Here is a 12,305-nt window from a genome sequence, read left to right as displayed (position 1 = left end):
AATTGAGCAATAAGCTGTTATCAGCCGGCTGCACTGATAATATTCTCTCTGCCTGTGTCCTGCTGTGAATTCACAGTGGGGACACTGGCAGTGAGTGGAGAACAATACAGCTGTTTGTTTATGCAAAACAGCTGTATTCTTCTATTAGCTGCCAGGGCTGTGTCGCGCTCCGCTTGCATATTCTATAGTAGCTACTAAAGTATGCAAAGATGATTGCTCAAAAGGTAGTTTGAGTAACCGTTTTGAGTCATCATCTATCAGTGTAAATGGGCTTAAGAGAAAAATCCCATGTAAATAGACCCAGTTGAAGAGTTGGGAGTTTTGTACATCACACAATGCAAGAAACTCGCTCATGTGTGAATAATGCATCCTCAACTAGATCTCTGCAGCAAAGACAAGATCAGCCGCTCCCCGCAGTCATGTGCAGAGCGCGGAATAAAACACCTACAAGTGTTATATATATCATCCCCTTTAATAATTCTGATAGTTGACCAGGCCCACCGAGTTGACGGACCTGCTCTCCCCTCCGGACTTGTCCGTTTTAGAAAATACTTCTATTCTACATAAAATAATTCTAGATCATTATTTATACAACTCTGCACTGTGCCGCTCCTCTGTTATTCCTCCTGGAAATGAATGAATAAACAGACACCTCGGTGTTGTGTTCCTGCACAGCCTGTCAGCACTGATTGGCCAGTGACAGATTGCATAGGGACATCAGTTATTAATTTATTCATATTGCACATTTCTAAAAGGAATAGAGAAATGTCACCATGTAGAGTTGGAGGATGCAGAATTGTTCATCTAAGAGGAACTTAAGTATTTATGAAGTAATAAGTTGTGTCCGGACGCTTAAGTGGGAGCGCCAGTGTTGTATTTGGCCGCTTCTGATTGTACAGAATCTATTGGTCAGAAGGATTCCTGACATCCTCCTCCGACCCCTTTTGGCAAGGAGTTGTTTCCGTCCACAGGATTCCCTTTCACTAGCTTTTCCTCAATCACGCCATTCTCGGTATACTCTACACACCATTACACCAGAAAACCCCACAAGGTTGGCAGTGACGTCCCCGTCCCCGTCCAGTCCAGTCCAGTCCTGCGTGATGACCCGGCCTCGTTGGAAGTCGCTCAGATCGCTGGATTTTCCCCACCTAATATGAATTCACATGGAAAACTTGTTCCTTATTTTTATACTGTCACCTGCTCAGAGGTAACAGGGATAACTTCCAGTCATGAGAGGTCCGGGGTCTATAAAAAGGGCCACTCATTGTACAGTTATCAAACCTATATGGCACATGTGTCAAACACAAGGCCCGTGGGTCGAATCCGGCCCTCTTGCCTCATGGTATGTGGCCCGTAGCGTGCCGCCGCCACTCACCACTGCAGCGATTACCAGCTGGGGTGCGCAGCCCCTTGCTGGTCATCGCGCTGTTACCGCTGATCCCGGCACACACTGACGTCAGTGTGCAGTCAGGATCCTCCTCCCCTGAGTCCCCTGCTCATCAGTTCCGCAGGAGAGGACTCGGGGAGGAAGCGTTCCGGGCGCACACACTGACGTCAGTGTGCATCCGACCTCAGGGCGAGCAGAGGGGGAGTGGCGCTGACAGCTAGGTGGGAGGTAAGTATATGGGTTGGGGAACTGTTACTACGGGGGGGGGGGGGGGGGGGGGGGGAGGGTATTACTAGCAATTGGGCCACTGTGGGGGTCGTTATTTTTACTGGGTCCACTATCAGGGTCCTTTCACACGGATGTAATTGTATTTCGGTCGCACAAATACGCTGCGTATTTACGCAATCGAAAAATCACTTATGCCTGTATATAGTAGGCAAAAAAGAACGCAGGTGGGCCCACTGAAATGGTGCGCAAATATGCAGTGAATACAGAGGTTTCCTGCGCATTCACCACGTATTTGCGCGGCTCATTCACTTTAATGGCCTATTGGGGTGCGCAGTATGCAACTAATTAGGTCATGCTGTGTGAAAATATACATCATGTGAATGAAATCAATGGCTTCTATTCACTGCATATTATGTACGCAAATACGCTTGTGTGAACAGGCCCTTACTATACATTCTTAGGCCCCCTGCACACGGGCGGAAATTCTGCGGCGGGATTTCCCGCAGAATTTCCGCCCGTGGAAGCTGCCATAGGATAGCGTTAGAAAATGCAACCCTATGCAGACGGCTGCGATTTAGCCGCATGAAATTTCGCGCGGAAAACAAATCGCAGCATGCTCTATTTCTGTGTGCGGCTCTACGAGTCCCGCACAGAAATGTCGCTTCCCGGCCTGTGGCTCCACTCTGCGCATGTGCCGACTGGCCAGCACATAACGGAGCCGCGGGAGAGGAGAGTGCCGCGCTGGTCCCTCGCAGCGGGATCCAACCCGGCCGTCTGCAGGCGTCCTTACAAATCGGCCCTTTGAAGGTCACCATAAGCCTGTTGTGGCCCTCGTGAAAAGGAGTTTGACACCCCTGCTATATGGTGTCAGAGAGCAGCAACTACTGTGCAATAGCAGAGTAAACTCTACATAGATAGGAGAAATAAAGATACAGCGAGACAACTCTTAAGTGGTGATACATTAAATTTATTCTTATATACATTTTGTTCTTTTCATCCATAAGGATCACTATATAATAAATATGCTTCATGATTACAGGACAGAATACACGAGTCTATTGACCCCCCTTCCCTCCCGCATTGACCCTGCCACAGGAAAACATGATACGAGAAAGCCCCCAAAAACTACAGTAAACCAGATCCTAGTAATCACTGTACAGCAGGGTCATAGATCAGTGGTGTCCAACCTGCGGCTCTCCAACTGTTGTGCAACTACGACTCCCAGTTGGTTGTCAAGGCATGCTGGGAGTTGTAGTTGTGCAGGTTGGAGACCACTGCTATAGCTGTACTGAGTGCAAAGTCATGATTATCACACTGGAGACTTGCCTTACCCAGCTTGAGGATGGGGCTACGGTGGCCCGGATGGTGCAAACTAACACTGTAAAAGACAACTAAAACTGTAAACAAAGCAGCTCAGATCAGGCGCTGGCACTGACTGCTTACAAAAGCCATGTGGGCATCTTATGCCAGTCCACAATACCCTGCATGTAGATGTGGAATGATATCAGTAGTTGAGAGGCGGGGAGGGGTTTGACAGACAGCAAAACAAGGACATGGCTACAGACGGGAGCAGGCAGGGAGGTGGAAAAGGAAGAAAGTATGAGATGCACAAGACGTCGGCCCCCTGGGAGACCCGCACAGCCCAAACAATGAGAAGACGTCACAATGATATGTGGCACGGAGTGGCTGTGCTTCCCGGCAGTGGACGGGGATGGTCTGTTCTCCAGGAGAGAGGGAAAAAGAAGTTCCAGGTGCGGCCGCTAGAACTGAACCCAGCTAGAAGACTGCGGAGCTTGAGAGGACAGACTGCTGGACAGGAGAAAGAGCGCAAGCACAGGTAAAGGCTCAATGTCACAGGAAATGTGGAACTGCAAGTCCCAGCATGCTGCTGGTTAGCAAAAACAGCCCCACCGCTAACAACACAGCCACAAGCTGAGATCAGACAGTATAACTTTAAAGGTCAAGTTCACATTTGGTGGCAGCAGTGGGAAATAAGCCGAATAATGAATTAAATATGGAAACTAGGAAAATGGAACGAAAAGTCTTTTGTATGTTTTTCATGATGCATCTGCCCCACCAACTGAAGATGACATCACAGACCCCAGTGATAGGGGGCTGAGGAGAAAGTACTAAAAAAGTGTAAAGTTCAAATATCTATATGTAGCAATAAGCAAAACATAAAGAATACACCAAGTGTGAACTTGACGGAAGAATACCAGAAGGCCATGTCCAGTTTTGAACACCAGATTATCCTGTACTGCTGCTGAGTTACATGTTGAGCCTGACAGACTATGACAGGTTATAAGTATTATACCCCAGAGCTGCATTCCCTATTCTGCTGGCGGAGTCACTGTATACATACATTACTTATCCTGTACTGATCCTGAGTTACATCCTATATTATACTTCAGAGCTGCACTCACTATTCTGCTGGCAGAGTCACTGTGTACATACATTACTTATCCTGTATTATACCCCAGAGCTGCACTCACTATGCTGCTGGTGGAGTCACTGTGTAGATACATTACTTATCCTGTACTGATCCTGAGTTACATCCTGTATTATACTCTAGAGCTGCACTCACTATTCTGCTAGTGGAGTCACTGTGTACATACATTACTTATCTCCCTATAGGACTAACATTTGTCAAAAAAAAAAAATAATTAAAAAAATTGTTCCTACAATTCCTTACCTGCTGGCAGTATTAAAGTCACCCCACAGGTCTGCGGAGGCAGGAGCAGCTTTAGGAGGCGGCACCGGGGACCCCAAATCTAGCAGAATGTCTGAGAAAAAAAATAATTTATTTGTGCAATAACCCTGATCAACACAAAAGAAAAATGTCTGCTTTCCACAAGAGCTCCCCAGGATCAGTGCATTACATGGACAGCCCATTGACTTCCATAAAAACTGTGTAATGCATCATTTCTCCTGTGGAGGCGCTGCATGGGGAATTGAACACTTCCTATCACATTAGCCCAGATTGCAGCCTGCCTCCCGATTCCTGCGCTGACACCCCTGAAAGTCAGTGCATAGACTGTGCATTGGACTCACAGCTCCAGGCTGTACGTGTAAATCCCGACTGATCTCTATGGGAGTCCGCTGGACTGTCCGTGAACAGACTTTTGGGATGACAGCACAGCAACTGGGAGGTGGGCAAGTATTAAAAAAAAACTCCTTGGGCTCCTGCCCTATAAACACTATAACTTAGTTTATGGTGCTAATGGTTGGTGACAAGTTCCCTTTAAAGCCCATTAGTGAGGTCAGTAAAAAGGCATGTTGCCGGTCACCGAGGGGTTAAGGGGGTGGTAAGAGCTGGAGTGGTGCCCATACCTGGGCTGGAGGGTGTGTTGATGGGAGGAGGAGTAACATGATTGGGTACTGGTGTAGTCACGGGCCCAGTTGGCGTTGTGATTTTCCCCCCAGGAGGAGGAGGAAGCAGAGCGATGCCACCAGTGCCGGCGTTCCCTCGAGGCTTACAGGAGCCATCTTTCTTTTTTATGTTCTAGTTGGGAATAAGGAAAAAAAATACAAAAAGATTAAAAACTGGAAAAAAAACTTCACAGAATGAAGAAGGACATTAAATAAGCACTAAATTCACTACATGTTAAAGGCGTTATCAGCTCAGAAAAACATGGCCGCTTTCTTAAAGCAGCAGCAGCAGTCCTGTCCATGGGGTTTGTCTGTTACTGCAGCTCAACGTCACTCAAACAAAATGCGCCTGAGTTGCAGTACCGCACACGACCCACGGACAAGACTGGCGCCATTTCCAGAATAAAGCAGCCATTTTTTTCTAATCTGCTCCAACCCCTTTAATGGGGTTTCGAAATCCCTTTTTAAATGAATTGTACGGGGAATCTGCGCAAAACCCCACAACAGATCTGCCTTTGGTTTAGGCTCATTTATAATAGCACTACCATATTCGGCAGTGTTGTACGGTATGAAGTAGCGATGGGGATTGATGTGAGCCAAGTGTCCTTCTAAACGGACTGATACAGGCATTTGATGTGCGCCGATCTCTGCGGCACATGTGCCGTGCGTACAGGGATTTGCTGATGACAGCGATGAAAGTGAAGGGGAGTAAACGATCATAAGAAAGATCGTTCGCCCCTCATAGAGCCCAAAGCGGCCTGTGCAAAAGGCCAGGTAAATGAGTGTCCATCTCGTTGGTTGGCACTCGTTAAATGCCTGTATTGGCCCGTGTAAAAAGGGCCCTTACCCAGGCCAATTTAGATTCAACGGGAGATGAAGGATCGTTCATTCCCTATTCACTTTCACAGCCGATGGCAGCACATCCCTTGTTGGCATAGAAGATGAGGATTTTTCCGGCTGTGCAAAAGACGATGCCAGCCAATGAACAAGTGTTTGCTTCTTCGTTGGCTAATCGCTGCCCTTTATACATGGATCATATGATTCTGTTTTTTTGGAAGGGAACTCAAAAACCTGAGATGAAATCCAAAGGGAGAAAGCCAACTCAATGTTAATTGAATTCAGACTAAAGGAGTCAGAAGCAAGACCCGTCAGATCACATGACGCACATACCCCGATGTTAAGCTTGATTGTCTGGCCTTCTTTGAATCCTAAATCCAGCTTGGGTTGATTGTCCTGTCCTTGGGGCTCTTTGGAGAAATCAGATTCCTGCTTCACCCACCTGTGAAAGGAGAGAGAATTCCCCCCAAATCAGTGATGTAGTGTTACACGGTCGCATTGTCCAATGACTGTAGACAGTTCTTACGCAACTGCAGTCTAGTAAACGGGGCCTGGCGAAAGAGGACAGAAGACGACTGCAGGCAATTGCAGGGTTTTGTCCTGACATAGACCTCTGTAGGAGGTCGAAACGTCGCGTCTTTGATGGGGAGAAATAAAGATGTATCATAATTGATGTTATTGTCTGCATCATCCATGCTGCTCTTGGACTTCTGTATTCTTGGATACTTTGAGTCAAGATTAGAGATGAGTGAGCATACTCGCTACGGCAAACTACTCGAGCGAGTACTGCCTTATGTGAGTACCTGCTCGCTCGTCTCTAAAGATTCGGGTGCCGGCGGGGGAGAGAGGCGAGTTGCAGGAGTGAGTAGGGGGAGAGAGAGATCTCCCCCCCCCCCCCCCCGCGGGAACCCGAATCTTTAGAGACGAGCGGCCAGGTACTCGCATAAGGAACTACTCGCTCGAGTAGTTTGCCTTAGCGAGTACGCTCGTTCATCTCTAGTTAAGATCCTTCTCTTGGGCATGCATCTTAAGCACCTCCCGGCTAGTGGTACACAGTCTGTGCTGCTAACGGATTACTATTTATTAGTATTTTGGATAATCCTTAGGGTAAGTCATCAGTTACAGATTGGTGGGGGTCTGCGGCCTGGGACCCCCACCGATCAGCTGTTTGAAGAGGCCAAAACCCTTGGGCGAGTGCTGTAGCCTCTTTCCAGGACAGTGATGTCACATTCATTCATCACATGGCCAGAGAGTAGCTCAGTCCTATTCAAGTGAATGGAACTGAGCTGATCTACCACCAGACCCCCCCCCCCCCCACTATACAATCTACTGCACTATGCCTGGTATCTAAGGAGGAGGCTGGGGTGCTCACCCAACCACCATAGCCTCTTCAAACAGCTGCTTGGCAGGGATGCCTTACTTCAGGCTCACTGTAATCACTTGGTGCAGCAATACTCCATTCATCTTCAATAGGACTGCTGGAGATAGAAATAGTGGGGTAAAAGCCCTTGGCTGTCAGCCCCAGAATGGGGCAGCACCGCGCATATACGTCTGCTGCTCCAGTCAATCTCGTCTACACTGAGGGGTGCAATAAACACACTGTGAGAATGAAAGGCATCCATGGGATCCCCGTTATCGGGGATCGTGGGGGTGACACTAATGAGACCCCCACTACTACTCGTATCATGTCACTTTGCCCACCACTACTGCTTCTGTCATGTCACCTCTTACTATTCCTCCTGTCAGATCAGACTTTTATCACCTACAGATAAGTAACAAAAGTCGATCTTGGTACAACCACATTAAATTAACCCTATTGCTGTCATGATGTGTTTGCTGTCACACTCACTTAAAGTGATCCTGTAAGGATACATTGAAATCAAAGGCATCCCCCCGATCTGCAAAGCCAATGCCAATGAACGCGCTTCTTCCTAAGGGAACAGAGAGAAACAATGATAAGATGTATGAACAGGCGCTGACCTCTGCATACCCTGTACCAGGTCCATATTATCTGCACTGCAGCCATATATCCTCCCTTGTGGCAGATACAAACATGGACATAATACAGGTGCAACATACACAATGTGAAGAAATTTTACTTTTCTACGTCTCCATTGCTTCTATGAGAAGACTATGGCTATAATAAAGACAAAACGAGTATTCACAGACGTAGGATACATGTGCATATATGGTCGTGTGAAGGGCTCTATTGACTGTGAAACTAAATTAAACATAAAGAACAAATTCCAGGCTGAAATTCAGGATACCCACACATGAGAGGAAGTCACAAAGACGTCCCCCAGCGGCTGCCCTTTATGTCCTGTGGAGTGCTTACTTGGATGTGTTGCTTTAATTGGTTATAAAAATGAGATGTCATGTAATTCTTATTTGAGGCCACTAGATGGCAGCAACATGCCGGCCTGATATGTGAGGTTACATTCTAGTGGGGGCAGCACCTCCTGACTCCTCTGGCAGAGGCACATACGTCTGCTGACCCCCTCATGCCTCCACATCAGCACATTTTACTTACCGTTTCCGTCCTGAATCCTGATGACAAAGTAGCGGCTGGAATCAGTCACCGTCTCCACCGCGATCCCGGGAAACTGATCGACAGGAGCCTGAGCGAAGAGTTCTCCTGAGAGAGACACGAGGGGTGAGGTCGGGGCTGCACGTAAACCATCGCCTGAGGGGGGCGCCATTCTGTTCACCTAGCTGTTATGCTCTTAGTAACGGAAGGTGCCACATCCATCTAGGACGGCTCCTGCGCACTTGCGTTTTTCTTGCACGATTGTAAATGGGACTTTCTAATCTTAAAAACGCGTCACAAGTTGGTACTTTGCAGTTTTTTTGCGATGCGTCTTTAACATTAGAAAGTCCCAATGACAATCGCGTTAAAAAAAACGCAGCGATATCGCGTGGAAAAATGCGCAAGAAAAACACAAGTGTGCCGGAGCCCTGCGGAGAATGTGGCCTGTATATACCCCATGTAACAGAGGGATGTCCAACACTAATCACGGAATCCAAGAAGTGCGCTGCCGGCGGCCATACCTACTGATACAAGGGCAGGCGGGCCAGGCTTGGATGGCAGAGTTAGATATATATATCTCATTGTTACAGAGAAAGTTTCCTTCCATTCTGGCAACTACCAGGGGAGCGATGTTACTGACAGTGAGTGTCTACAGACATGCAGGCAGTAACCTCCCTCCCCCAGAAGAAGTCAGAATGGAAGGAAACTCTCTGTGACCAACAAGGATGTAAGAGATACAAGGGTCATTTGTTGTGAAGAACCGACCCCTTGTATGGAGGCTCTAGTACCCTGTTGTACCGCCTCTAGCTTGGATACAAGATGTGATACAGGTGGGCATGGGGGCTCTAGTACCCTGCGGCCTCAGTTGCTATGGATACAGCAGTACTCAGTCAGGCAGTTTGCAGCTGCGCACCTGTGTGGAGACTCCAATAAATGACACCTCCCAATTGTGCACATACATGGCTGTCAGTACATACTGACCAACAACATGGCGGCAGAGCCCTCCCCCGCTCTCCAGTCTGCTGACCGTGATATTAGGTCATCTCCGGTGCTAATGCCACCAACACCAGTCCAGCCGCCATCTAATTGTCAGCCATTGTCCAGTGTTGCAACAAATCGGCGCTGCCGTGCCAACATGTCAGCACAGAGGGGTGAGCGCCGCCGTGAAGGTAACGCAGCTTACATGACAGCGACGAGCCACCAGCCGCAGGGCGGGAATTATTTACAGCTCATAGGCGAAAGCAACCTGGCAGAGCTGCCCGTGACACGCATGTAGCAGGGGTTAATGATGTGACAGGAGGGCCAGCAGGAGTCACCTGGGAGGAGGGGCAGCAGCGGGGTTGGCGATGTGACAGGAGGGCCAGCAGCGGGGTTGGCGATGTGACAGGAGGGGCACCAGCGGGGTTGGCGATGTGACAGGAGGGGCACCAGCGGGGTTGGCGATATGTCAGGAGGAGCAGCTGGAGTGACCTGAGAGGAGGAGCAGCAGCGGGGTTGGCGATGTGACAGGAGGGGCAGCAGGAGTGAAATGAGAGAAGGGCAGCAACGGGGTTGACGATGTGACAGGAGGGGCAGCTGGAGTGACCTGGGAGGAGCAGCAGCGGGGTTGGCGATGTGACAGGAGGGGCAGCTGGAGTGACCTGGGAGGAGCAGCAGCGGGGTTGGCGATGTGACAGGAGGAGCAGCAGCGGGGTTGGCGATGTGACAGGAGGGGCAGCTGGAGTGACCTGGGAGGAGCAGCAGCGGGGTTGGCGATGTGACAGGAGGGGCACCAGCGGGGTTGGCGATGTGACAGGAGGGGCACCAGCGGGGTTGGCGATGTGACAGGAGGAGCAGCTGGAGTGTCCTGGGAGGAGCAGCAGCGGGGTTGGCGATGTGACAGGAGGGGCACCAGCGGGGTTGGCGATGTGACAGGAGGGGCACCAGCGGGGTTGGCGATGTGACAGGAGGGGCACCAGCGGGGTTGGCGATGTGACAGGAGGGGCTCTAGTGAGGTTGGCGATGTGACAGGAGGAGCAGCTGGAGTGACCTGGGAGGAGCAGCAGCGGGGTTGGCGATGTGACAGGAGGGGCACCAGTGGGGTTGGTGACCCTGACAGGAGGGGCAGCAGGAGTGACCCTGACAGGAGGCGCAGCAGGCTGGTGATGTGACAGGTGGAGCAGCAGGAGTGACGGCAGATACTACCTGACACCTTGTCCTCCAGCTTGATGAACGCCACCGTCCCCTTGGAGGTGAGCCGCATCCTCCCCGTCCAGTCCGGCTGGTCCAGCTTCCAGTCGGAGGCCCTGCGGAGGAGACACGGAGAGGTGACGGAGGGCTCCGGTGCCGTCGCCGCGCCGCACATCCACCTCCCGCCCCCTCACCTGTATCCCCGGTTGGAAGCCCGCGGAGGGATCCGGTAGACGCTGATCTCCGGCTTCACACACAGCACGGACTCGTACTCAGCCTCCGCCGCCATCTTTACCAAACCCTACCAGCTGACAACCTGACTTCCGCTCGTCACCATGGAGACAGCATCCGGGCCGCCATCTTGACCGTCACATGCGTCACGTGACGACAGACGCCGCATTCCAGAGCTGCAGGTGACATCATGTGCAGTACCTCACACTGCCAGTAGATGTCGCTGCAGTATGGCGCGCTCAGAGCCGCATGCGCAGTAATACTACAAGTCCCAGGATGCCCAAAGAGCCCTGCTGGGGGTTGTAGTCCTTAACTCACTTTTTGCTGATCTTTTTCTGAAAATATTAAGAAATTGCCCGTCTGGGAGAGAAGCTTCCATTCACCAACAGCAAGCAGATATATTGCAAATTGTGAGGGATTAGGCAGTGTTCACATGCGCCATTTTTTGTAGCACATAAAAATCCTCCCCAGAATCCTCCCTGGTGGCGGCAGACGACCTGTGGGGTCCGTTTACGTCAAGTCAAGCCGCCATAAAAGGCGCGAGAGGAAGGGGAGTGAATCCACATCAGCCGCAGTACGGAAATTTCCCTGGATGTGGCGGACTGCGGTGCGGTCACATATTGTGTTGTTTTGCGGCATTTTTCTTGCCGAATTGTTGCAGAAAAAAAACCCGCCCGCGCGAATGTCCGAAGTCACGGATCACAGTAAAGTCATAAAACATGTTCCGTTTCTGCCGCTTCTTTCTCGCTTGTGTTCTTCGGAGACGTGGCGTTTCCCTTTTTTTAACGCAGCGCGCTGTGTATTTGGTGTATTTTCAGGCGCGTCCCGTAGACGTCCATGTGAGGAAAAACACCTGAAAATAACGCACGTCTGTATAATAAAGCGACAACGAAAAACCGCTTGTTAGGGTAGCTTCACACGGGCGATCGCGATATCGCTGTGAGAAAATCGCGGTAAAATCACGTCTCTGTTCCCACTATTTTTGAGCGTCGGCGCTTGCAATTTTCTCATGTGATTTTGCCAAGATTTTTTCCACTAATGCGATGTTACGAGAGAAAAAAAAATCGCAGTTTGCCCTATCTTTCTGCGATTTAAAAAAAAAAAAAGTCCCACGTTTCCCTATGGAGCCTCCTTGTGGAATTCGCGGTCGGCGTCCGCACTGCGGTTCTGAAGCAAATACCGCCTGTAGTCCGCTATGGAGAATCGCTTCTTCCTGCACACGAGCTGAAACCAATTGTGATTTGCGCGAGCGGAAGAAAAATCGCAGCATGCTCTATTTTTCTGCGTATCCACACGGACATCAATGGAAGCTGTCCGACCCACGTCCCATGCGCAATTGCGGATAGGTCGTGGGTACCCGTGTCATCACCTAGCGATAGCGCGGGGAAAAGAAACATTTAAAAAAATCTGTACCGCGCATTTCGGACGGCGGTTTGTCGCAGCCATCCGCAGTGCGGAGAAAGAAGATGAATGACAGGTACACGAAGTCGCCAGCCGGACACAGCGTTGTATTCCGCTGCGGGCTCCCGTATGCGGAATCCACCATGTTCGTGTGCA

The 12,305-nt window shown here is 50.0% G+C and overlaps 1 protein-coding gene across 2 annotated transcripts; it reads right to left on the bottom strand.

The window, feature by feature from the left end:
• Positions 1 to 2,561: 2,561 nt before the first annotated feature.
• NECAP1 (NECAP endocytosis associated 1) lies at positions 2,562 to 10,828 on the bottom strand. Of its 2 annotated transcripts, none has more exons than XM_066601233.1 (8): positions 10,712 to 10,828; positions 10,533 to 10,633; positions 8,352 to 8,456; positions 7,671 to 7,752; positions 6,155 to 6,263; positions 4,946 to 5,117; positions 4,308 to 4,398; positions 2,562 to 3,424 (listed from the first exon to the last, which is right to left on the bottom strand). In XM_066601233.1, exons 1-8 carry the CDS (start codon positions 10,804 to 10,806, stop codon positions 3,376 to 3,378), a joined length of 804 nt encoding a protein of 267 aa, XP_066457330.1. In that variant the 5' UTR covers positions 10,807 to 10,828; the 3' UTR covers positions 2,562 to 3,375. The 2 variants fall into 2 exon arrangements, with proteins under 2 accessions (XP_066457330.1, XP_066457331.1); XM_066601234.1 differs by having other exon boundaries at positions 2,562 to 3,421.
• Positions 10,829 to 12,305: the final 1,477 nt, after the last annotated feature.

The sequence above is a fragment of the Eleutherodactylus coqui genome, chromosome 4 (assembly GCF_035609145.1).
Source record: "Eleutherodactylus coqui strain aEleCoq1 chromosome 4, aEleCoq1.hap1, whole genome shotgun sequence".
Lineage (NCBI taxonomy): Eukaryota > Metazoa > Chordata > Amphibia > Anura > Eleutherodactylidae > Eleutherodactylus > Eleutherodactylus coqui.
This window is presented reverse-complemented; position numbering and strand designations above follow the sequence as displayed.

Excerpts from the sequence above, each read along its gene's own strand:
- NECAP1 (XM_066601233.1), bottom strand. The coding sequence starts at position 10,806 with ATGGCGGCGGAGGCTGAGTACGAGTCCGTGCTGTGTGTGAAGCCGGAG. Across the intron at positions 10,634-10,711 it reads GCTTCCAACCGGGGATACAG|GGCCTCCGACTGGAAGCTGG; the intron begins GTGAGGGGGCGG and ends TCTCCTCCGCAG. Across the intron at positions 3,425-4,307 it reads GACTTTAATACTGCCAGCAG|CAGTCTGTCCTCTCAAGCTC; the intron begins GTAAGGAATTGT and ends TCTCCTGTCCAG.